We start from the raw sequence: 25,528 nt of genomic DNA, 5'->3' as shown, positions 1-25,528 counted from the left end.
GAGTAAGGCTTTCTCCACGCAGCCCCACGATGAGGGAGGATGAGGGAAGAATTCTTTGGCTCGCTACTGTGACAAGGTGCTGAACACATTCATGGAGTCTGCCCCTGGTTGGGGAGAAAAAATATGCAGGGCTACGGGCAGGGTGACTGACTGTCAAGGGAAAAAAAAAAGATACAACACTTTGACGTGGGGGTCCGGAGCAGGTAGGGGTTGCTGGCGAACCTGTTGGGGGAGATCGTGTAGCCAATAGCGGCGCAGCAGCGCAAGCGTACACATGCACAGAAATTTAAATACCTCAAATAGGTGAAAAATAGCATCCCAGCAAACTACAACCTGGGACACGGGACAAATTGTCTAAGTTACAAGACCCATAAAATCCAGAGCAGTTGGTCACCCTGGCTATGGGGAAAGGGTGGGGTAGAGAGACTACCATAGATGAGTGCCCTTACTGAGAGCAAGCACAGACACAGCAGGCTAAATGGCCTGTACTGCAGTCGTTCTATGGTTCTATGGTATTACTGGAATCATAGAAGAGGAGCAGCCCATTGAGCTGGGGAAATAAATTAAGGCCAGGCATCCACTCATCATCAGTGATCACCCTACTGTAAGGTGCAAGGGCATTGGGCGAGACAGGATGTAGCTCCCCTCCCATTGGTTGAGTCATCTGCCAATGATTCCTATCTAGACTCACACATGAAAAATGGGAGAAGCCTGATATCCCGAATATTCCTGAGCACCGTTTCGAGAGCAGCTCCAGGTTATTCCCGGCCTTTGATGCTGTGACCCCTTTATCCATCTACTGTGGATCCCTGGGGTTAACAGTTTAATCAATGTTGACATCCACTAGTCATACATCCCAAACTACTGACACTAACGGCTTCTGATTTAGGATAGATCCACCAATGGTACGAGAGCACAAAGCAAGTACTATCCAATGCTAAATTCAGAGACAACAGTATGGAATTAAAGAACAAAAAGGAGAGAGCATCCAGCACTTCACAGGTTATATGTCATGGTCTGGCTATTCCCTGCCTGTGTCAATACTGATACACAAACAGCACAGTACATATCCAAATACACATAAGTACACAGGTGCAGACATATATGTACATACATCCACGGTCACACACAGGCACGCAGACACATACATGTACTCACACACAATCATATATGAGGCTATACAAGCAGACACACGTATACTGCACAGCAGTCTAAACACACACACAGCCCATCTGCAAGTGCAGACGATATCAAATCAGTTCAGTTAAAACAATCTATCAATTATGATGCAAATTATACCCACACTCCAGTAATATATTCAGCAAATGATTAAACATCTTGACTATGATCTGACTGGTGCATATTTAATCAGGAAATGTAACACGACTCAGGGCATGCTGGTATATGTTAAGAGGTTAGGGGGTTGCCGGAGATGTTGAAGATGGGGGGAGGGGAGATTGTTCACTTGGCCCTGGTGTTGTGCGTAAAGTGACCTGCTCAACGGGATTTACGATTGGATGACTTCATTGGACGACCAATTTTCATTTGTTGGGGCCACATTTTCATTCATTTCTTTCTGAATAAGCCCTTTGCTGATTTGTGGCTTCATTTCATAACTCACGCTGTCCTCGTTTGCAGACTGCTGTACAGACTGTGCTGAGACTTAAATATAGGTCTGCGCCTGAGCTGAGAAAGAGGTCACTGAATTCCCCGCAGGTTTAAAAGAATATTATACTGCTGGGCCCAGTAGTTCCTGTTAGGTTGCCACCTGTGGATCAGAGAGTCTACAGTTTACCAAGAGGTAAACTAGATGCCAAAGCCTAAATATCACTATTTGCAACATATGTGTATATTTACATCTGGTTCCACTGGATGCCCATATATAGAGAGCCTTTAATAATCTAAGGGTATCCAAAGCTCTTGGGAGTGTGTTCACTGTTGTCACATACAAAATGAGACAGCCAATTTACACATAGCAAGATCCCAGAAATAGGAATGTGGTCTAAGATCAGATTAATGGCGTTGCTTAATGGGTAAATATGCTTCAGGAAACTGGAGATAACTCCCCTGTGCTTCTTCAATATGGTGCCATGGGATCATTTCGTCCACCTGAAAGGGTAGACTGAGCGGCAGTTTAACGGCTCATCTGAAATAAGGCCTGGCTTTCCTTCGTCTGCCCTTGCAACATGCGAGTACATCCCTTAAAATATTGTCAACATTGCCTCAAGCTGAGTTGTTACAAAAAGCACAAATGTACTTTTTTTTTACCCCTATGCTGACCTCCCTCACTTTGATAAGCAATAAAATGGATGAACTTACAACTTCAGAAAGAAATGAGCATGCTCGGAAAAGCACTGCCCGACTCTCCATATCTTAACTCCCACCGAGTCCCGTTCACCCACCACCCCACCGTACTCACTGACTTTACAATGGTTCTGGTCAAGCATTGACTCAAGTTTAAAATTCTCACATCCTTGCTTTCAAATCCCACCCCCACCCCCCCACCCCCACCCTGCCCCCCCACCACCATGGTCTCACCCCTCTATATCTCTGTAACTACCTCCAGCCCTCCGAGATCTCTGCGCTCCTCCAATTCCGGCCTCTTGTGTGTTCCTAATTTTTTTCTCTCAAACATTAATGGTTGTGCTGTCAGCTGCCAAGACCCTAAGCTTGGGAATTCCCTCTCTAAACTCCTCCCCTCTCTCGACATCTCTCCCCACCTCAAAAATACTCCTTCAAAGTGACTTCTTTGACCAAACCATACACCCTAATATCTTCTCAAGTGGCTCAGTGTGAATTTTGGTTTGCTGGTGCTTCTGTGAAGCATCTTTGGATGTTTTACAATGTGCGAGGCGCTATGTATAATTGCATATTATTGTTGAACAGGTGCAACATAACTGCTCCTTCACTAGTCTCCATGCGCTGAGGTGTGTGTGTGTGTGTGTGTATGTGTGTGTGTGTGTGTGTGTGTGTGTGTGATTTTGTGACCACATACTATAACTTTTAAGTTTACTTCATAATAGGAGCTGACCTTTAACCTTACTGAAGTGCAGGGAGGCCATTTTCAGGTAGTGACACACCTGCCCACCTTCGGTGGCCAGTGTCAGTCCCAGGCACAGGCCAGATACAACAGGAACAGCTCCCTGTGCGCCAATCAAACAGTGTGCCATAACACTTGGCCCCCAGAATAGTAGCCATTATTGCACCAATGTGACTCATCTGACTTCCCAGATCAACCGTTCTGCGAGCAGGGGATTGTCAATTAGTGTGAATTACGGGTAGTTTTAGTGCTGTGGACACACGTCAAAAGGGACCCGTGTCAGACTATCGCAAACACATTTTCACTCGTGTCTGGCTCTTTACAGCTGGGGGATGGAAAGACTTTAATTTAGAATCCTCATCCTTGTTTTCAAATACCTCCATGGCCAGGCTCCTCCCTAGCTCCGTAAGGTCCTCCGAGATCTCTGCACTCCTGCAATTCTGGACTCTTGCACATCCCTGATTCTCATTGCTCCAACAGTGGCAGCCATGCCTACAACTGTCCAGGCCTCAGTCCTGTAATGCCCTCCCTAAACCTCTCCCCCTCTCCCGTCCTTTAATATGCTGCTTTTAAAGCCTACCTCTTTGACCAAACCTTTGTTCACCAATGCTAACATCTCCTTTTTTGACTTGTGTTCATTTTTGTTGTCCAATATTGCTCCTGTAAAGCACCTTATCATAGAATGGTTACAACATGGGGGCCATTCAGCCCATTATGTCCATGCCAGCTCTCTTCATGGCTCCATTCACTCCCTCACCTTTTCCCCATAGGCCTGTGATTCTTTTCTTCTGGGATACTTATCCAATCCTTTTTTCAAAGCCATGATTGAATCTGCCTCCACCACACTCCCAGACAGTGCATTCTGGATCCTAACCATTCACTGTGCAAAGAAGGTCTTCCTCATGTTGCCTTTGGTTCTTCTGCCATTCACCTGAAATCAGTCTCCTCAGGTTCTCGATCCTTCCTCCAATGGGACAGTTTCTCCCTATCTACTCTGTCCAGACCCTTCTTAAAAGGTGCTAAGCAAATGCAAAAGCAAAATACTGCGGATGCTGCAAATCTGAAACAAAAACAGAAAATGCTGGAAATACTCAGCAGGTCAGGCAGCATCTGTGAAGAGATGATGGGACATCCCAATCTGAAATCTTAACTATTCCTCTCCACAGACACTGCCAGGTCTGCTGAGTATGTCCAGCATTTTTTGATTCTATATAAATGCAAGTTGCTGCTGGTGTTGGGACTCATCCCATCGATAACTTGAGTACAAGTCCACAGGTGAAATGAGAGTGAACTAACCGATGACGCACTTCAGATGCTCAGCTGGGAAGAAACTCTCTTTTCCACCCAAAGACCAGTAAAGATTAACCTTGAGCCTTCTTGGGTTTGGTGTGAGCTTGCAGCAAACACTGTAATTCTGTCTAAAATCATTGCAAACTAATGCTGGCTTTTAACAGGTTTGGGATCTTTTCCAAGTTAGGCTAAACTCTCAGCTTCCAGGAAGCTTTGTTGAAAGTCACATTGAGAGAAACCCATACTTTAGGCTGGCCTACCAATTTGCAAACCTTCAACAGCAGTGTCATGAGGAGGTGGTGTTCTCTGGCCGAATGATAATGATATGACCTCTCACCCCAGAGAATACAATCTCTCACCCTGGAGATCGTGACCTTTTACCCTGGAAATCATGACCACCCACCCTGTAGCTTACAATCAGTCTGGTCTGGTAAGAATAGGTGCAAGAGCAGCTCCTCACCCTATTCAACAGGATCATGGCTGATCTGATTGTGGCCTTAACTCTACTTCCCTGCCTGCTCCCCACAACCCTTGACTCCCTTGTGAATCAAAAATCTGTCTAACTCAGCCTTGAATAGATTCAACGACCCAGCCTCCACTGCTCTCTGAGGGAGGGAACTCCAAAGGTTAATGACTCTCTGAGAGAAGAAGTTACTCATTTCCATCTTAAATGGGAGACCCCTTCATCTGAAACTGTGCCCCCCCAGTTCTAGATTCCACCTCCAGGTAAAACATCCTCTCAATATCTACCCTGACAAGCTCCTCAGAATCTCGTGTGTTTCAATAAGATCATTTCTTATTCTTCTAAACTCCGGTGAGTATAGGCCCAACCTACTCAACCTTTCCTCATAAGACAAACCCCTCATCCCAGGAATCAGACTCGTGAACCTTCTTTGAACTGCCTCCAATGTAAGTATATCTATCCTTAAACAAGGAGTCCAAAATTGTACACAGTACTCTGGGTGTGATCTCATCAATGTCCTCTACAACTGTAGCAAGACTTCCCTACTTTTCCCTCATTGCAATAATGGCCAACTTTCCACTCGCCTTCCTAATTACTTGCTGCACCAGCATACGAACTTTTAATGACTCAAGGACACCAGATCCCTCTGTACCGCAGCATTCTGAAGTCTCTCTCCAATTAAATAATACTGATTTTCTATTCCTCCTGCCAAAGTGGACAACCTCGCATTTTTCCACATTATTCTCCGTCTGCCAATTTTTTGTCCACTCATTTAAATTGTCTAAATCCCTTTGCAGACTCTTTCCATCCTCCCAACAACTTGCTTTCTTACCTACCTTTCTAGCATAGTAAACTTGGCTACAATACACTTTGTCCCTTCATTCAAGGCACTAATATAGATCGTAAATAGTTGAGGCACCAGCAATGACCCCTGTGTCACTCCAACGGGTACAGCCAACCAACTAAAAATGACTCATTAATCCCGATTCTCTGTTTCCTGTTAGCCAATCCTCTGTCCATGCTAAGTATATTACCCCCAACACCATGAGCTCTTACTGTTTATGGTAACTTTTTACGTTTCACCTTATTGAATGCCTTTTGGAAATCTATGTACACTACGTCTACTGGTTCCATTTTATACATCTGCAAAGGACTCGAATAAATTGGTCAAGCTGTCAAATCTGTTTGGATTTGCGGATTGCAATCGCCTGACATTGCGCCAGCAACCCTCAACATTATTTGTCTTTCTTTTACTAAAGAGCGATGAAGGGGAAGAGATCCAGTGTTGACAGCTAAGCATTTAAATTAGGCAACTCTCACATTCCTCTCACACTGGAAGCGCAAGCTTCCAATTGTCCATTACCACCATGCAGGCCTACCCCTTGCTGCCCAAGCCTTAGCCCTGTCTCTCCATTTCCTTGCCATCTCCCTCTCCAGGTGTCCCACTGTCACCTTTCGCTACCACAGCCTTCCTCAAGTCCTTTAGTTTCTGAGGTGAATGGCATGCACATGACTTCCCTTTGTGACTCTTTGATGGTTCCAAGGGAAAAAAAAAATACTTAATTCACGCACCTGCACATGATTTCGTGAGTGAGGAGCACACGACACATTTCTGGGTTCTTATCCTGCCCTTCATAAATGATAGCCTGAAATACGAGAGAAAAATAAATCGTTAGAACAATTTTTAATCTGTCTATTGGGGCTGAAGTTCCCAGTGCTGTACTCAGGGGGTGTGGCAGTGTCTGATGTGCCATCTTTCAGATGAGACCTCAAACTGAGGCCTCAGCTGTTTTCTCAAGTGGATGTATAAGATCTCATGGCACAATTCAGAGGAGAGTGAGGGAGATTTCCCTCTTTGCCCTAGCCAAAACTTATCCCTCAAAGAACATCACAAAATTGAACAGATTACCTGGTCATTATCACATTACTGTTGGTTGGATCCTGCTGCCCGCAAATTAGCTGCCACATTTCCTACGTTAACGACAGTGACTACAATTCAAACGTACTTAACTGCCGAAAGGCGCTATGTAAATACAAGTTACTTCTTGATAGTTGGTGCATTGTGCAGTGTGGTGCTGAGCCATACCAAGCTAAAAGATTTCCCATTTGGGCAGAGTCAGTTGATCTTAACCAGTGTGGACATTGCTGTGATTCTGTGCAGCATTGCTGGGCCGGGATCGTGGAAAATCAGCTGAGGATTCCCAAATCCAGTGAGGGCGGGGAGGAACTCTGGCTGATTTCCACACCACCATCCTGATCCCATGGGCACTGAGTCTGACCATAGTGTCCATAGCACCCTCGCCAGTTGAGAGTTAAGTTCTGTAAAATCTGGAGCAGGCCTATAAGGCTCAGCACTTCAGTGGGCCTGACACGTTTGCACATTCGATGCGGATGCCCGCATTTCTCATTAGCCACTGAGTCATGGCCGGGAGTGCAAAGAACGTCTAAACTGCAGAGCCTCGTGGTACAAGACCGGCTCTGTCAGGTGCCCTCAGAAGTATTAAAACAGATGGATTGAAATGAAGGAATGAATTGGTGGAGTTAAGAGCAAATTGAAAACTATTAGGATTATACACATGCAATGACACTTGGCTTATGAAGAAATATGGCTTCTTGCCTCCAGGACCTGGATCACTGAAAGCGTAGTGCAACTAAACGATATCTTTCACAGGATGGAGATTTTACATCTTATCGATCCTTTATACACCACTTCTCTCTCCATGTGCTATTGATCCATCTATCTGTATTCTCATCATTCATTAATCTAAGCGTGTTCCTGCCTTTCATTCATTTATCAATGTGTTCCTATCTGTCTAACTATCCATTCAGCTAACCCTCCATTTATATCTTTGCATATCTATTTACCAATCCCTCTGGTTGGTGGTTATCTCTCTATCTGTCTATCTAGGTATATCTCCACCTGCCTATTTACCTTCTCTATCTATATTTCTGCTTATCTCTTTATCTATTGTATCATTTTATATTTATCAACTGTATCTATCCATGCATTTATTTATAAATGTTTATTTATATCTCCATTCATCTCTCTATATATCAATGTCTATATATCCAGATAAATCTATCCCTATCCATGGACCTGTACAACTATATCTAACTCTCTGTATTCCTAGGCTCTCTACCGATCTATTCCTCCAACAAATGTAGGTATAACATTATGAATTGTGCTGAACTACCTTCTCATCTGATATTACTGGAGTTACTTCAATTACAGGAGTATGGGGAAAGAGCAGGTCGGGTGGTGGAGAGGGGGGATAAGTGGAACTAATTGGATAGATCTTTCAAAGAGCCACAACAGGCAGGATGGGCCGAATCTCCTCCCTCTGTGCTGTAAGATTACAATTCAATGAAGAGACTGACAATTAAAGGGAGAAATAAAGTGCTTGATGCACAACATGTTTTGAACGGCGTGCAGGGAGTTTGCCAAATATACAGCCCCTTTTTCTCTGGCCTAACCTGATCCAGGTTCATAAGAGATGTAAACAAGGTAAACTGGTGGTTAGTTGGTGTCGTGCTGAGGCTTAAAAGTAGGCCTGTAGATTGGCTAAATGAGCCAAAGACTTATAATGTTCCATAGGAGCACATGAGATTGTAAGCAGTACAGAAATTAATAATCTGATGCATGAAGTCCACATTGCAACAGCAACCTGCATTTCTATATTGTGACTGAAAATAGCAAAAGGAAATGTAGGACAGAGGTCTTGGAAGCTTTTCCTCATCCACATCTCAATCGATGCAGGGATAAGATTCCTAAGTATGAGAGCAGAAATAAAAACCCTGGGATCTTTGAAGAAACAGTTGGATGCCACAATGGTGGTAATGGAGCATCTTTCTCGACAGAAGGGATAAAGTGGACCAAACATCCTTCCACATTTGTACTCGTCTCGTCTTGCTAATAAAAAGGGCAGGGGCTGAGGTGGGGAAGAACAGCAGAAAAAGATGGGAAGGGAATAATCAAGGATTGCAGGTTGAAGAATGAATCTCTCATTCTTAAACCGATGAGCTATTTTTGTGCTTTTTAAAGTGAGGGACGTCACTGCTGGGGAATGAAATGCATGCCAATCAAAGATAGAATAGAGCTCATTCTACTCTGCCTCAACTTTCAAAGAGCACCCCCTACTGTAGCATTGTGGTAGTTCCTTACCATTTCCCACAACAGTGGCCTCTGCGTGAGATTTATAAATTGGTACTGAACGAGGGACAGTTTTGCACTGTGGGCCCATGCACATTTCGAGTTGGATTAACACTACCCAAACTCACTAACTGAACCCAGTTATACATGCAAGTCCATGAAAGGCCTGTTTACAATGGAAAACCCACAGATACTTAAAACGATTGTATGGTGCTCCTCTGTCTGCTGCGAAAGCATGGATTTAAACTCAATTCTTTCTCCCATTCTCAAGATGAGGGCATTGCTAGAAAAGCCTGGTATTTATTGTCCATTCCTAGCTGCACTAAGAAAGTGGTGGTGAGCTTTCTTTTTGAACATTGGCGATGTGTGTAGGCAGTTTGATACAACAGAACGGCTTGCTAGGCCACTTCAGAAGTCTAACAGTCCCGTTGGTGTTTATCTTTTTATTCTTTCAGGGGGCATGGGCATCACTGGCTAGGCCGGCATTTATTGTCCCTCCCGAATTGCCCTTGAGTAGCTGGTGGTGAGCCGCCTTCTTGAACTGCTGCAGTCCGTGTGCTGTAGGTACACCCACAGTGCTGTTAGGGAAGGAGTGTCAGAATTTTGACCCAGCGACAGTGAAGGAACGGTGATACATTTCCAAGTCAGGATAGTGAGTAGCTGGGATGGGAACTTCCAGGCAATGGTGTTTCCGTGCGTCTGCTACCCTTGTCCTTCTAGATGGTAGATTTGGCAGGTGTTATTAAAGGAGACTTGGCGGGTTGCTGCAACGCATCTAGTAAATGGTACACTGTGGAGTTACATACAGCCCAGGCTGGAGAAGGACAGCAAGTATCCTTCCCTAAAAGACATGAAACCAAGTTACTCCATACGGATAATGTTTCCTTTAAAATAGCAACATAGGAATATCATAGGGATGAGGTAATTGCATCACAAGTCATTTCCATTCCGTGGATCGTGAGACAAAACGTTACATATTTACTAAGTTCAAAATTACTGCCATTAAACTATTATGTCCTATATGCAGTATATCCGTTTTCTGTCTATATGTAGATGTCTGCATGTAATTCATAGAATTGTCCAGCACAGCAGAGGGCCATTCAGTCTATCATGCCTGTGATGGCTCTTTGAAAGAACATTGAAAGTAATGCTCCAGGTTCATTTCCCTGTTCTTGTTCCATAGTCCTGCATTTTTATTTTCCTTTCTAAGCACAAATTCAACTCCCTTTTCAAAGTTGCTATTGCATCTGCTTCCACCATATTTTCAGACAGTGCATCCCAGATCGTAACAACTCACTGCATGATTTTAAAAAAATCTCCTCATCCCCCCTTCCTCATTTGTCAATTATCTGGTTATCAACCTGCCTAGAAGTGGAAACGGTTTCTGTTTCATAATATTGAACATCCCTCTTTAAAACTCTCTTAATCTTCTCTGGAGAACTATCTCATCTTCCCTAGGCTCTCTACATAACTGAAGTCCCTCATCCCCAGTACCATTCTAGTAAATTTATTCCGCACCTTCTCCAATCCTTGACATCCTCCCTAAACGGTAGTGCCAGGAGTTGGACAAAATACCCCAGCCGAGGCCTAACCCTGATAAGGGTTTAGCACAACTTCTTGGCTTTTGTACTCTCCGCCTCTATTTATAAAAGCAAATATCCCATATTCTGTTTTTTAACAGCTTTATTAACTTGCCCTCAACCTTCAAATGTTTGTGTACGTGAACCCACAGATCTCCTAAATCCTGTAAAAATTATTTTCAGTTTATGTTTTTTCATGTTAAACTGGCCTATGCTTTTCTGTGCACTCTCTCTCGCTATGTCAGTCATTGAATCCCTCCGTGACCTTGCCCATCCCTATCTGTACCTCCTCCGGCCTTAAAACACTCCCAAACCTCTGCAGTCCATCAATTTTGGCCACTTCCACATTCCCTATTTTAATTGGTCCACCACTGGCATCTGTGCCTTCAGCTGCCAAGGCCCTAAACTCTGAAGGTATTCCCTCCCTGTATCCCTCAATCTCACAACATTTTCCTCCTCTTTGAAGGTCTTCCTTAAAACCTACCTCTTTGACTAAGCTTTTGGTCGCTTAATTGCCCCAATATCTCCTTATGGGGCTCAAGTTTTAATTGATAATCATTCCTGTGGAGTGCTTGGAGATGTATTACTACGTTAAGCGTGAAAGAGCAGTAGAAGCACATTCAGTCGTAACACTCAAAAGAGAATTAGGTAACTACTTGAAGGAGAGTAGAAATGACAGGACCATGGGGAAAGAACAGGCTATTGGGATTAATTGAATAGCTTTCCAAAGAGCTAACAAGGGCATATTGGCCAAATGGCCTCCTTGGTGCTCTGCCATTCTATGATTCTCTGAAAGGCACTACATAAATACAAGTTGAAATTGGTGTGTGGCCCTGCCTATTTTCTTTCTCGCCAGCTGTTCCCTCCCCACCTGATGCTTTCCCTCACTATAATCTCTCAGGGTGGAAAAAGGAGGCAAGGAGGAGCAGGGAAATGGTGGTGCAGTGGTAATGTCCCTAGCCCGCTGGTCTAGTGGCCGGGGCTAATGCTCTAGGTAACACCGGTTCAAATCCCACCATAGCAGCTGGTGGAATTTACGTTGAATTAATAAAATCTGCAATCAAAATCTTTGGCAGGACTTTACACTGGGCAGGTGTGCACCTGACCATGAACCAGCATGAGATGATATTAGGCAAGCATCCTGCATGCAAGCAATCTTCAGATTGGCACATATGACAATTAGACCATAAGACATAGGGGCATGAAATTAGGCCATTCGGCCCATCGAGTTGGAAGTGTGCCCACCAATAATTAGGAAGGCAATCAAAAGTGATTTTTCATGGCCTGTCCAGTTTTACGATTTTGCTCAAAACTTGACCCAGGATGGGTTGAAATCTCCGTGGGGAAATAAAATAAAAAGAGATATCAGAGGGCTGTTTTATTTTTATGAGGTACGCTTTCAGATGCTCGGTTGTGTTGCAAGGACATTTGTTGCAGCATTTTTGTGCTTTCTTTCATTACTTGGAGGTCCGCGGCTCCCTGAGGCGGCTGTCAGGAGGCTCGGCGGAAGCGAGCACTCACTAGCACCCGCGGTGATGTCGGCGCCCACCCTCTCCCACCCACACCTCCCCCCCCACCCCCCTTACCGGCAGTGCTGAGCCTTTCTCAGCGCGTGTTTCACATTGGCTGGCTGATAATTGGCCGGGGTGAAATCGCAGTCGGGGGTCGATCGCCGTCAGGAGCCCGTCTCCCTGGCCCGCCAATCGCGTCTGCGAAAAATGCAGGCTCTAGTCTCAGCATTGGTGACCCTGAAGCCATCAACTGTCATTAAAAAAAACCCATCTGGTTCACTAATGTCCTTGAGGGAAGGAAATCTGCTGTCCTTACCTGGTCAGGCCTACACGTGACTCCTGACCCACAGCCATGGGGTTGGCTCTTACCTGCCCTCTGAAAGGGCCGAGCCAGCCACTCATTTCAGGGGCAAATAGGGATCAGCAACGAATAAAGGCCTTGCCAGTGACGCCCACATCCCATAAAGGAATGGACGAAAAAATTAAAAAGGAAAGGAATCATCATTGTGGCGCAACAGGGCGATACAAACCATAGTAAGCAAGCAGGCTTGTGTGTCGATCCTGGATGTGTGGAAAGGGAGGAGGAGAGAAGGACACAAAAAAATGGGTGAAGCAGTAAACAGATAGTAAGAAAAAGTGAAGGGACACATCATGAGCAATGAATATATAATACTGCGAATACACAAATCCGCAAGTTTATAATGTATTCTTTAGCACTGGATTGAAGCTATTAGGGCCGAACACAGGCAATGACACTCGGTTTATGAAGAAAAATGGTTTCTTCATTGCTAGAATCTAACGTTGTGTGCAGTGGCAACAGACAGTATCTATCTACATAATAAACTGTCAGGGAAAGGTCGTTGGTATCTGCTCTTTGTGCATCTCTATCTTGCACAGACACTGTGTGTAGACAGATGTAAAAGCCGAGAAAAATACATCACCACAACAATCCCTCACCTGAATCTTTCTACCCGCCCTCGAGTCCGCTCTTAGTGATTCCACCACCCCGCCCGTATCCCTGCCTTCCAGCCAACCCTTCCTGAAACCAGGATTTCCACACCCCGCAACCCGCCACCCCACCTGCTCCCGGGTGGCCATCCTTCATTGTTCAATAGGCTATTTGACCAAGGGAGGCATCACGTCCTGTCCTGTTCACCTGAAATTGGCAAGTGCATACTTTCCAGCAAGGGTTCATTGGGCGACAGTTGCAAGGGGAAGGCCTGGCTGTTTTTATTTTCTTCTTCCTATCTCCTAACACAGGGGCACTGAGGGCCAACTGTGGCACCACAGCATTGTGCCCCAGCTGACAGTCTCATCCAGCACTGACCAGTAATGCAGTCTACTGCAGGATTGGAGGAGGAACCTCCAGTTGAAGTGATAGCACTGGCACAGGTGTGATAGGCCGAATGGCCTCCTCTTGTACTGTACTTTCATTGTCTATAAAGAAAAGCCCCTCAGCCCATCTGCTTATCCTTCCTGAGTACCATCGACCCTTCACTACCCATCTTATAAGAGTCTAGTGTCCCAGCCTCAGCCAAACTATCTGAGAGCCCAATTGGTTCCTTGGTCACTCTCTGTACAGAAAAATCTGTCCTAAATCGGTTCAGCACAGTCCTGAACATGTGTTCTGTTATCCAACTCCCCTGGAGTATCAAGGAAACATACTTACGCTAAGAAGGAGGCCATTCAGGCCATCATGCCTGTGCTGGCCCTTTGAAAGAGCATTGAAAGTAAACCTGTTTTTTTTATGTAACTGGAAGCTGCATGCTAGAGTTTATGTAATAATTCCTCCTAGCTCATCCCTTCTAACCCTGATCTGTGGATCAGCCTCCTCACAGTCCCCTAAACGGTTCCCTATCCGCCCTTGTTTTGCATCAACCAGAACAGCGTGCAGTAGAGTCTCACTTCCTAGTGCTGTAAACGTAACTGATTCAACTACATCAAAATCGCAGAATCACCAAATTATCATAGCACAGAAGAAGGCCGTTTGGCCCGTCATATCTGTGCTGGATCTCCAAAGCAGCAATTCACCTATTGCCGTCTTCTCTCCATAGCCCTGCACATTCTTCCTTCTCAAGTAATTTCCTGTTGAATGCCTTTGATTGAACCTGCCTCCATCACACTCTCAGATAGTGCATTCCAGATCTTAAACATTCGCTGCATAAAAAGTTTTTCCCCGTGTCACCATTGCTTCTTTTGCCAACTACCTTAAATCTGTGCCCCCTTGTTCTCGAACCTTCCACCAATGGGAACAGTTACTGCTTATCTACTCTATCCAGACCCTTCATAATTTTGAATACCTCTATCAAATCTCCTCTCAACCTTCTCTTCTCCCAGGCGAACTGTCCCAACTTCTCCCATCTACCTTTGTAACTGAAGCTCCCCATCCCCAGAACCATTCTCATCAATCTTTTCTGCACTCTCTCTAACTCCTTCACATCCTTCCTAAAGTGTGACACCCAGAACTGGACACAATACAACAGTTGGAGCCAAACCAGTGTTTTATACAAGTTTAGCTTGCATTGATATAGCACCCTTAACATAATAAAGGTTCCAGGCCGGTTTACAGGTTTGTTATTAGATAGAAATTTGCACCATGCATGCAAGGATATCATAGGACAGGTGGTCAACAGCTTAGTCAAAGAGGTAGGTTTTATTCGTCAAAGAGGTAGGTTTTAAGGAGAGCGTTAAGGGTGGAGAAAGAAGTAGAAAGGTTTAGGGATGGAATTCCAGGGGCCAGGCAGCTGAAAGCAAAGCCACCAACGGTGGCGATAAAAACTGGGAATGCGCAAGAGGCCAGGATTAGAGGAAGACAGAGAGGTCAGAGGCTGGTAGAGCTGGTCCAGGTTTCAAAAACCAGGAGGGGAAAGGCCAGTGAAGGATTTGAAAACATGGATGAGAATTTTAAAATCAAAGGCACTGCTCAACCACTGTGGGTTAGCGAGCACGGGGGTGATGGGTGAATGGGGTTTGGGGTGAGTTAGAATTCAGAAACACAAAGCAGCAATCTGCTCACTTTGTCCTCACCGCCTCACACTGCTTTGACCCACTGAGTGCCAAGTCAAATATCATTCTGTCAGCTCTCTTTAAACTTTGCATTTGATGGGATCCATCCCACCCCCCCTCCAGGTTGGGAACCCCCGATTTTTATGACCAATATAGGCAACACCTTACATGGTCTCCATTGACCTTCACTTGGCACTTATTGGCCCAGCCATGAACACTGCCAAGCCTTCTTAGTCTGATTTGTCTGCTTTCCTTTTAAGTGAGGCCATTTGTGTTTGTAAAACGATTGTTTGGAAAAAGCTTCTTGAGCTGGGGCTGGGGATTGGGAAAGCGAGGTATGGAGCCAAAAGTAAATCTCATCGTGCATTTCCTTTGGGATGGTTCAGTAATGAAAGGGATTTTTCAAATGGTGGCCAGATACTGTGTGATACCTCTAAATGTAAACTACTTTTGTTTTTATTTTTACTTATTCATTCCCAAGATTTTGGGTGTTGCTGGCTGGGCCAGCATTTATTGCCCATTCCTAATTGCCCCTGAGAAGGGGGTGGTGAGCTGCCTTCTTGAGCCGCTGCAGTCCATGTGGTGTAGATGCACCCACAGTGCTGTTAGGAAGGGATTTCCCGGATTTTGACCCAGCGACAGTGAAAGAACGGTGATATATTTCCAAGTCAGGATGGTGAGTGACTGTCGAAGGGTCATGAGGACTTGAAACGTCAACTCTTTTCTTCTCCGCCGATGCTGCCAGACCTGCTGAGTTTTTCCAGGTAATTCTGTTTTTGTTATGGTGAGTGACTTGGTGGCTAACAAGGAGATGGAGGGTTGCCCAACATGTCTGCTGTCATCACGTTCAAGTAATTCCGACTGTTAGGATTCAGCTGCAGCACAGTGGGTGGCAACCTTGCCTCATGAAGTCTAAGAGTTCAAGTCCCACTCCAGAGGCTACAGCATCAAAAATCTAAGCCAACAGTCCCAGTGTGGTACTGTGGGAATGTTGCACTGTCTGAGGCTCCGTCTTTCAGATCAGATGATAAACTGAGGTCCTGTCTGCCTTCTCAGATGGACTTGAAAAATCCCATGGCATTATTTTAAACTTGCATTCAAGAGTTCTCCTGGCAACCTGATCATTACTTGTCCTTAATATCACCAGGAGCATTATCTCATTATCTCATCGTTATTTGTGGGAGTTTGCTGTGTACAAATTGGCTGCCGCGTTTCCCACATTATAACAGTGACTACGCTTCATTGGCTGTAAAATACTTTGGGACATTCTGAGGAATATAAATGTGTTCCACACATCTCTGGGCCGCATTCCTGTTCAAACAGCCCTACAACGCTGCTGGAACTAAGAGAGAGATAGCGAGAGAACAACTTATTTCAATGGGAATCTCAGGTTTACAACAGGAGCGAGAAACCAGGTTGCCTTTTCTGCCCCGCACCCTCGCTCACTACAGCTCATTTGCACAATGGGTGAATGTACCACCCCAAAGGACTGAGAACAGTGAACATAACACATTCCTGGACCACGCGTCAGGCAGGCAGCTACTGCCCAGTCTAAATCAAGAGGGGAGCACCTCGCTTATTAAAACAATAGACAGCACATGCGTGGATGGCTCCAATCTGACGGGAAGTACGATGTGCATGTGTGAAGATAGAAGGAAACCTGTTCTCACTTGTGACGACAGTTTGTTTTTAATGAGTCGATGGAAAGCCTTTACTTCTGAATTTCCAATATCACTGAGAGGCCAATGAATATTGCCTTTGCTCCACAGAGAAGGAGAAACTAACAGAAAGGCTGAGTCCAGTCCTGGTGAAGCGATGCTCTAATTTTAAAATTCTCATCCCGTATTCAAAATTCTCCTTGGCCTTGCCTCCTCCTGATCTCTGTAACCACATCCAGCCCTACAACCCTCCCAAAATTTCTGTACCCCTCCAATTCTGGTCCCTTGAACTTCACCTGTTTCCTTTACCCCACCATTGGTGGCTATGCCATCAGCTACTATGGACTAGCTCCTCATCCTGCCTATGTCATTAGGGACCACAGCAACTGGGTCTTCCCTCTCCCATTGCAAGTTCCTCTCCAGCCCTGAGCAGATGTCCCGACCACTGACACTGGGGCAGGCAACACAGCCGTCTGGACTCTTGCTCTTTACTGCAGAGAACAATGTCAATCCGCGTCACTGTATTGTCCTCTACTACCACTACATTCCTTTTTGCTCCCCCGCCCCCACCAACTTCAATGACTCCCTGTGCCACAGTGCTATGGTCAGTTTGTTCATCCACCCTGCAGCCCCCACTCTCATCCAAACAAGCTGAAAGAACCTCAAACTATTGGACAATTGCAAAGGCTCACACTCCCTTACCTGCCTCATTCTCAGTCACACCCTTTGCCACTGACCAAATCAGAAGACCCTATTCTAAGTGCGTGACTACCTCCTGGTACAAAGCATCCAGGTAACCGTTTCCCCTCCCTGATGTGTTGCAGTGTCTGCAGCTCAGACTCCAGCTCAATGACCCTGAGCTGAAGCTCCTCAAGATGCAAACACTTACTGCAGATATGTTTGCCCCGGATCACACTGGCATCCAGGAGCTCACATAAGCTGCAGCCTTGACACATCACCTGCACTGCCATCCTTATTGTGCTATAATTAATTACATAATTATATTATTCATTCATTTATTTTCCTTTTCCATATATGTTATTAACTTTAGCACCAGTTTGTATACTATTTTAAACCTTAAGACTGAAATAGACTTTAATTACTTAGCAGATACTCACCAAACAGAGTAGAGTAAGAACCAATTGCCACAGGGTGAAAAAGGTATAAAAAGCAAAAGGAAAGGAACACCTCCTTCCCCTCCTCACTGAACTCCCTCATTCACCAAACTCCCAGGTATACACTCAGTTCCAAAGCTGCACTCATATGCCTTAGCTGCATGAAAGAACCCTGAATTTATAGTAAACTGAACAAGAGCTAGAGAAACCAGATTCAACCAGTTAGCTAATTAACTGCTCAGCTCTCTCAGCAGAGTGTGTTTACTCTGTCTAAGGCTGGAAGAAAGGAAGAAACTTAGTCCACTTACACAGTATTTTCCAGTTTCTGCTGATTGCAGACTAAACTTGATTTATTCAAGATCAAAATTAATACTTTAAACTCTCCCATTCATCATACTCCCAGGTATGCACTCAGTTCCAAAGCTATACTCGTTTACCTAGTGAGCTAATTACAACAAATTTCAAGTGTGTTGCTAGGAGTTTAGCCCACAAATCCACTACAATGGAGTAAAAAATAGTATCTAAATATCTCTCTGGAAAAAGCATTGTGCAATAAGGTGAGGGGAAAAAAAAAACTTGCATTTATATAACACCTTTTACCGCCACAGGACATCCCAAAGTGTTCCACAGCCAATTAAATACTTAAGTATTGCTGAAAAGGAGACATATTGTCAAAGCTTCTTATCTTGCACACATAGGACAGACACAAGAATGCCAAATTTCAAAGGGAGTAAGAATTTATACCACATGAGAAAAGGGTGCTGACTCTGATTGGTCGAGTCAATTAAGTACTTTTGAAATTCAGTCACTATGACCAAGAGAAGAGACAATTTTTACACAGCAAGATTTCAAAAACATGGAAGGTGGGATCGTGATCTGATCACAGAATTATACGGCACAGAAGGAGGTCCTTCAGCCCATCATGCCTCTGCCAGTGATAAAGCCTATTGGCTTGGGAGTGGAGTTTGTGGCAGGGGGACTTCATCCCAATTGATGGAAATTTCTGCTCATCCAACACAGGATTCAGGCAAGGAGTCTGAACAAAACCAGAGATGGCGAAGATATAAGGTACAGGATTTTCAAATTCATTTAAAAGTTGTAAGCATTACTTTCTTTGGCGACTGGAAAAACCCAGTCCACAGGTTAGGCATAAAGCACAGACTGTTGTCAGCTGTTAAAAAAAAGCCAACGGAAAAACAGCCATAGCATGGGAACGAAAGGCTATGACGTTGGGCAAGGCAACACAAAAATGATAGAACAGGCAGCACAGAGGCATAAGTCTCAAAACCAAAATGAACTGTGCTATCATCAGGAGAGGCAAAAGATGAAGACAAGGAAGTATGTATTTGACCAACATTCTTCTCCCAGGCCAACAGACAATCCCACACTCTGAATCATATTCCATGGTTGTGAATGGTATTTAGATCTGTAGTTTATTGTTCTTCAATCAAATGCAATGCTTGGTAACCTTAATACCAATTTCTGTAGTTATCTGTTTTTTTAATCTTTTCATGAGATGTGAGTGCCACACTGGTCAGGCCAGCATTTGTTGCCTATCCCTAATTGCCCTTGAGAAGGTGGTGATCAGCCACCTTCTTGATCCGCTGCAGTCCATCTGGTGTAGGTACACCCAAAGTGCTGATAGGTTATTTCCCCAAATACAGGAACAATCGAAATAATTAATCATACTAATCCTACTGAGGGGTTGAGAGGAGTAGTGGTGAGGTAGAGCTGCTAGATCAGTTTGGAGAAGGTTCACTTGACTCATTCCTGTGAGGAAGGGCTTATCTTATGAAGAAAGGATGAACAGATTAGGCCCATACCCATCAGAGTTTAGAAGAATGATAGGTGATCTTATTGAAACATAAGATCTTGAGGGGACTGGATAGGGTCGCTACTGAGAAAGTGTTTCCACTTGGGGGGGAAACTAGAACTCGGGGACATGGTTCAAGAATAAGAGGACTCCCTTTTAAGGTAGAGAGGAGAAGATTTTTCTCTCTCAGAGGGTCATCAGAGCCTGACCCCAGAAGGTAGTGGAGGCTGGATCTTTAATTTTATTCAACACTGAGTTAGATAGGTTTTTGTTGGACACAAGAGTGAAGGGTTATGGTGGGGGGTGGAGGTGAGCTGGGGGGTGGGGGGTGGTGGTGGAAGTGAGGAGTGGGGGGGAGGGGGAGTGCGGTTGGAGGCAGACAGGAAAGTGAAGCTGAGACCACAACCAGATCAGTCATAATCTTATTGAATGGTGAAGCAGGCTCGAAGGGTCGAAAGGCCTACTCCTGCTCCTAAGTCTTATGCTCCCATATGGGAACTGATGCTGTGCTTTCAGATGATGCCACCAAGGGACAGCATTTAGGTGACAAATAGGACAGGGCCAAGGATTGATCCTTGGGGGAACACCAGAGGTAACGGTGCAGGAGAAGGAAGAGAAGGCATTGCAAGTATGCCCTAGCAATGACTGGATAGATAAGAATGGAACCAGGCAAGGGCAGTATCACCCAGCTGGACAACAGTGGAGAAGTGGTGGAGGAAAATGGTATGGTTAATTGTGTCAAGAGCTGCAGACAAGTCAACAAGAACAACATTCTTATAACATCTTTAATGTAGCAAAGCATCGAAAAGTGCTTGACTAGAGTGTTATCAATGAAAATGTTTTTGAAACTGAGCCACATAAGGACAGATGACAAGGATGGCCATTTTAAAATTGTGTTGTTGTCTGACCAGGAGTCAGAACAGGTCAGTAAGCACAGCGACGATGGGTGAACAAGGCTTGGTGCAAGTTAAGATATGGGCAGCAGAGTTTTGGATGAGCACATGTTTCTGTAGGGCAGAAAATGGGAGGGCGGCCAGGAGAACAGGAGAGGGCAGTCAGGTCCAGGGGTAATGAAGACATGAGAGCTACTGCACCAGATGAAGTGAGGAGGACAAGGGACAGTTTATCACATCAGATATCATTTTTGACTTTCAGAAGAGCTTTCTCGGAGCTCGGAATGGGCAGTATTCTAATTGCAGAAGTTCAAACATTGCAGGAGTTGTAGGAATGATGAGCATGGATCTGAGCGGAATTAGAAAGGGACTGAGAGTTATGGCCAGATTAGTAGATGGAGATATAGGAAAGATGTCCAGGCCTTGGAGAGTGCGCAGAGGAGATTTACTAGAATTGCACCAAGGATATCATATGGAAAGACTGGGGCAACTGGTGTTGTTATCCTTCTAGCAGAGGAGATGTGATAGAGGTTTTCAAAATCATGAATGGCTTGGATAGAATAAATAAAGAGAAATTGTTTCCCGTGCAGAAGGTTTGGTAATCAAAGGATACAGATTTAAGGTGATTGGTAAATAAACTAGAGGCAAATACATGAGGAAATACTTCTTTACAAAGAAAGTTATAGCAATTTGCAATGTACAGCCTGAAAGGGTTGTGGCATTTTTATCGCCCATCCCTAATTGCCCTTGAGAAGGCAGTGTTGAGCTGCCTTCGTGAACTGCTGCAGTCTGTGTAGTGTAGGTACACCCACAAACATTTGAAGAGGAAGAAAATGATTGGGCTAGAGATAGAAGTGGAAGGTAATGGCAAGCCACCACTGACAAAACTGCCCAAAAAAATGGCTCTGGTTGAAACATCAGCAGACAATGAGCCAAGTACCTGCCTTTGAGCAGCATACGCATGGAATGGAATTGAATGGAATCAAATGGAGGTAGCTCTACAAAAGAGCCAGCACAGAAAGGATAGGCCGAATAGCCCGCTCGGTTTTGGATCATTCTATGCCACTGCTTGAATTTCTTATGTTCTCCTGAGACAGACGAAAAATGCAAGCTCTGGATATTCTTCTCAAAGGATGAGTCTTCGATCTATTCAGCTGCCTGTGCTTCGAACACAATACAATCTCCTCCTAATTAACACATTACAAGTTAAAGCAAGTATTTTTACTCTGGATAAGAATTCCAAAGGCAACTACCAATAATAGACAAATCTGTAAACCCTTCATTGCAGCCTATTTAAGAATTAATTCTGCAATTTGCTCGACCTACCAAGAGTAAAGACTTGAGAGGGGAAAAAAGGTGATCATTTTAGACAGTGGTGTTTCTTTTTCTCTTTTTGCTATCTTGATGCTAGGAAAGATCACAAGCATTTGAGATGGGCTGAGCTGTTCCTTTTTATCCCAAGTTCATGATCCTCAAGCTTCAGGACAGAGTCAATGTCCAGAATCTTCCAGTCACCCCTCCCCAGTGGGTCCGGTGAGCCACTGAAATCTCCGTTCACATCAGCAGGACTGAAAGATCCCATCGGCATGAGGGGTTGGAAAATTCCGGCCAATAGGTGCTCCCAACGTTCATGTCTGTCCTACACTTTAAGACAATTCACATTTTTTTTAACAACTTGAACATCTGCCTCCTTCGATTGTAACATAGAAACAAAAGTAATCCACTCAGCCCCTCAAGTCTGTCCCGCCATGCAAATTAGGTCATGGCTGATCTGTATCTCAAATTCCATCCACCTGCCTTATTTCTAAACCCTTAATACATTTACCTAACAAAAATCTAGCAACCTCAGTTTTGTAACTTTTGATTGACCCCCCCACCCCCTTAGCAGCTGTTTTGGAGGGAAATACCCAAATTTCCACGACCCCTTGTGTGAAGAAGTGCTTCTTGACCACATCTCTAAACGGACTGGCTCCAATATTAAGGTTATGGACTGCATCACCAGAGCAAATAGTTTCTCTCTGTTTACCCTATGAGCAATTTTAACTGTCTCATCAATACCTCCATTAGATAAATCTATGCTGCGTTCATTTATTTCAATAAAAGTCATTTATATGTTCAGTAAGTAGTGTTTAAATCCCATTTCTGGGTTTGAAGAAGGAAAGTAGCTTTACAGGCCACACTCTTGGCTTAGATAAAATAAGGAGAAAGTGATTCCCATGACAGAAGTGCTGGTAACATATTTAAGGTGATTGCAAAAGAACCAGATGTGACTTTTTTCATGTAGTGGGTTGTTGTGACTGGAAACGCTATGCCTGATAGGCTGGTGGAAGCAGATTCCATTGTAATATTCAAAAAGAGATTTGGATAAAACCTTGACGAGGGGAAATTTGTACAGCTATGGGCTAAGAACAGGGGAGTGGGATTAATTTGACAGCTCCTTCAAAGGATGGCACAGGCATGATGGTCTCCTTCTGGATTCGGTCAGTTTGAGCAAGTCAAATGAATTTTCCGAACAAATTTTTCCTTGCTAGCCCCGTGTTTCTCCTGGGTTCCCCACCTCTCCCAGGAGAATAGGTGAGGATTGGGGAAGTGCTCTGGGCCATCATGGCGTGAGAGGCAGTCTCGATGGGCTCTTGGATGTTCACATGTTTTTCAAGGAAGGGCCTAACTGTCCCACCCTGAAATTCAGTATTGGACTTCCACCTCAATGGCCGAAAGCAAATTCAGCCTTAGCTGATTTAAAAGACTGCAAGCGGTTACAAAATGAGTTCCCAGTTGGCATAAGGCCGCAGCACACAATTATCCGCAATTGTCATTAACTTTCTAAAGTGATTCAGAGAGATTCCTGGCCTGGGAAATAGACACCGGGGGTGTGAACCTCTGATGCCCGAGTGGCATCACATTGTTCAAGCACTGCAGCTGCATTTAACATCCCCTGTATCTCCTCTGGGAATGTTCAATGGTACAGTCTAGAGAAAGCTGTACTCTGTATCTAATCTATGCTGTACCTGCCCTGAGAATGTTGAATGGAGCAGTGTAGCACTCTTTATCTAACCCATAACTGCACCTACCCTGGGAGTGTTTGATGGGGGCAGTGTAGAGGGAGCTTTACTCTGTATCTAACCCTGTGCTGTTTCTGCCCTAGGAGTGTTTGGCGCAGCCACTGCGTGTCTCATAAGTATCCTTCCTCGCAAACAACATCCCTCAAACAAAACGGAAAATGTCAGGTAAATCAGCGAGTGCTTTATACCTCAATATATCCTTACTGAGGGTTTAATATTTAAGTAGTATGGTTCTGGAATGTTAGAGATGGTATGGTGAGTAATGTAATATTATGCTTCTCGTTCATTGTTGGCTGAATTTGAAATGCACACTTTTAAAACTGCCTTGAAAGGAAATAATGGAAATGATACTTAAAGTGCTAATGTTAATGTCATTTTTTTTGCATATCTCTGAGGTACAAAGAAATAAAGGCAAATAAATTTCCGTTCGCTTGCATTTGGCCGCCTTGCTAATAAATGACTCAGACAGAAATCGAACAACCAGACCAAAACGTTGTGCGAACGTTCCCCAAACTGCAGCTGATACGGTCCTTTCCAAGGCAATCGATCGGCTTTAATCTGCGTCTCACGCGACCGCAGAATGCGTAGCTAGCAATTTAGCACCTCACTGCAGCACTGCGGCAAAGCTGTGTATGAGCATACGTTACACCCAGGGGGCGGGGGCGGGGGTGGGGTGGGGGGGAGGGGGCGGGTGGTTGGGGTTGGTGGTGGGGGTTGATGTGGAAGAGGAGGTGGTAATTCTGGCAAGGTGGCAGAGGCAGGAGAATCCTGCCAAAGTCAAAATTAATTTCAGTGGCGACACTGAAGAACACATCTTGCAGTTATTGATTAGCAACAAAGGAAAACACAACACACAACAATTCAATACTTCGATGTCTCACCCTGTTGCTATTAATAACAAATCGAGACAGACCCACCATATCGTTAGCACAGTGATTATGTTACCTGAAGCTCATTTTAAAACACAATTTCATTTGAAAACAGATTACTGCAAAAATGCTTCTTTTTTTTAAAGAAAAATGTCAAAGCAGTGGATTTTGAGAATTAATAGGTTTGGTTTCAGCCGGGTGAATTTATCAGATTGAGAGGCACAATTGCTTTTGAAAAGGTGCTCAAATTGGGAAGGCAACAGTAAACCTTGACTGACTAATCAGATAGATTTGTTACTATACATTTGACAGTAGAAAACCCCTACCTGTTTGGTCATTGAGTCTATTAGCCGTACAAATAAATCCTGTTCTGTTCGAATTCCTGTGTGAGAGGGTGAAAAAGATGGAATAAATTCAACGAAATTTTCCTCCTGCCATTTTTATTTTAAATCAGGCCCATCCCTGGCTAGCACATGGCAGTGCTGTTCATTTCACGTAAAAGAAAAAGTGCCATTTTAATGTTTTAAGAGAAAGAGCTTTGTAGGACATTTTTCTCAGCACAGAATCACCCATTCCAAAAAAACAACTCAGACCGTTCATTGTTTGGAGCTGAAACTTGGAACTGTCTCAAGAGGTCAAACATTAAACTGTCTGTTGTTTACAGATGCTGCCAGTCGTGCTGGGCATTTCAGCATCTTTTTTTTATTTCAGATTGGCAGATGGTAACATGACATTTAATCCCCCTGCCCTCTCTCTCCATCTCTTGTCGTACGTACCTCTCCCAATTCCTTTAACTTTTAGTCTTCCCTCTAAGTCTTTCTCCTGCGCCGGTCTTTCACTAGTCCCCCTTTCCATCCCTATCCTAATACCGCTCGCCCTTGTCTTTCCCCCGTGCAGTTTCACGTTCCCATTTCATTTTTAACCTCTCCCGAAAGGAAACTGTTATAACCCTAGATGGATTTCGGTTCTCCTCGTCCCCCGACCGCCGTTTGTATTTAAAATCTTGCTCGCCAGGGACTCAGGCGGGGCGAGTCGAACCTGAAACCGGGCAACAAGCCTCCCCACTCCACTTTCAACA

At 44.5% G+C, this 25,528-nt stretch overlaps 1 protein-coding gene across 7 annotated transcripts in view; it reads right to left on the bottom strand.

Annotated features, from left to right (window-relative positions):
• Positions 1-25,528, bottom strand: part of LOC121279046 (transcription factor COE3-like) — a 472,564-nt gene that overhangs the window by 442,650 nt on the left and 4,386 nt on the right. For all 7 annotated transcript variants that reach the window (XM_041189853.1, XM_041189893.1, XM_041189864.1 and 4 more), the window contains exons 4-5: positions 24,777-24,832; positions 6,366-6,439 (exon numbers count right to left, since the gene is read on the bottom strand). In XM_041189853.1, coding sequence (XP_041045787.1) covers positions 6,366-6,439; positions 24,777-24,832 — 130 coding nt within the window. The remainder of the gene's footprint in view (positions 1-6,365; positions 6,440-24,776; positions 24,833-25,528) is intronic.

The sequence above is a fragment of the Carcharodon carcharias genome, chromosome 1 (genome assembly GCF_017639515.1).
Source record: "Carcharodon carcharias isolate sCarCar2 chromosome 1, sCarCar2.pri, whole genome shotgun sequence".
Classification (NCBI taxonomy): domain Eukaryota; kingdom Metazoa; phylum Chordata; class Chondrichthyes; order Lamniformes; family Lamnidae; genus Carcharodon; species Carcharodon carcharias.
The sequence above is the reverse complement of the archived record's forward strand: the minus strand, read 5'-3'. Positions and strand labels throughout refer to the sequence as shown.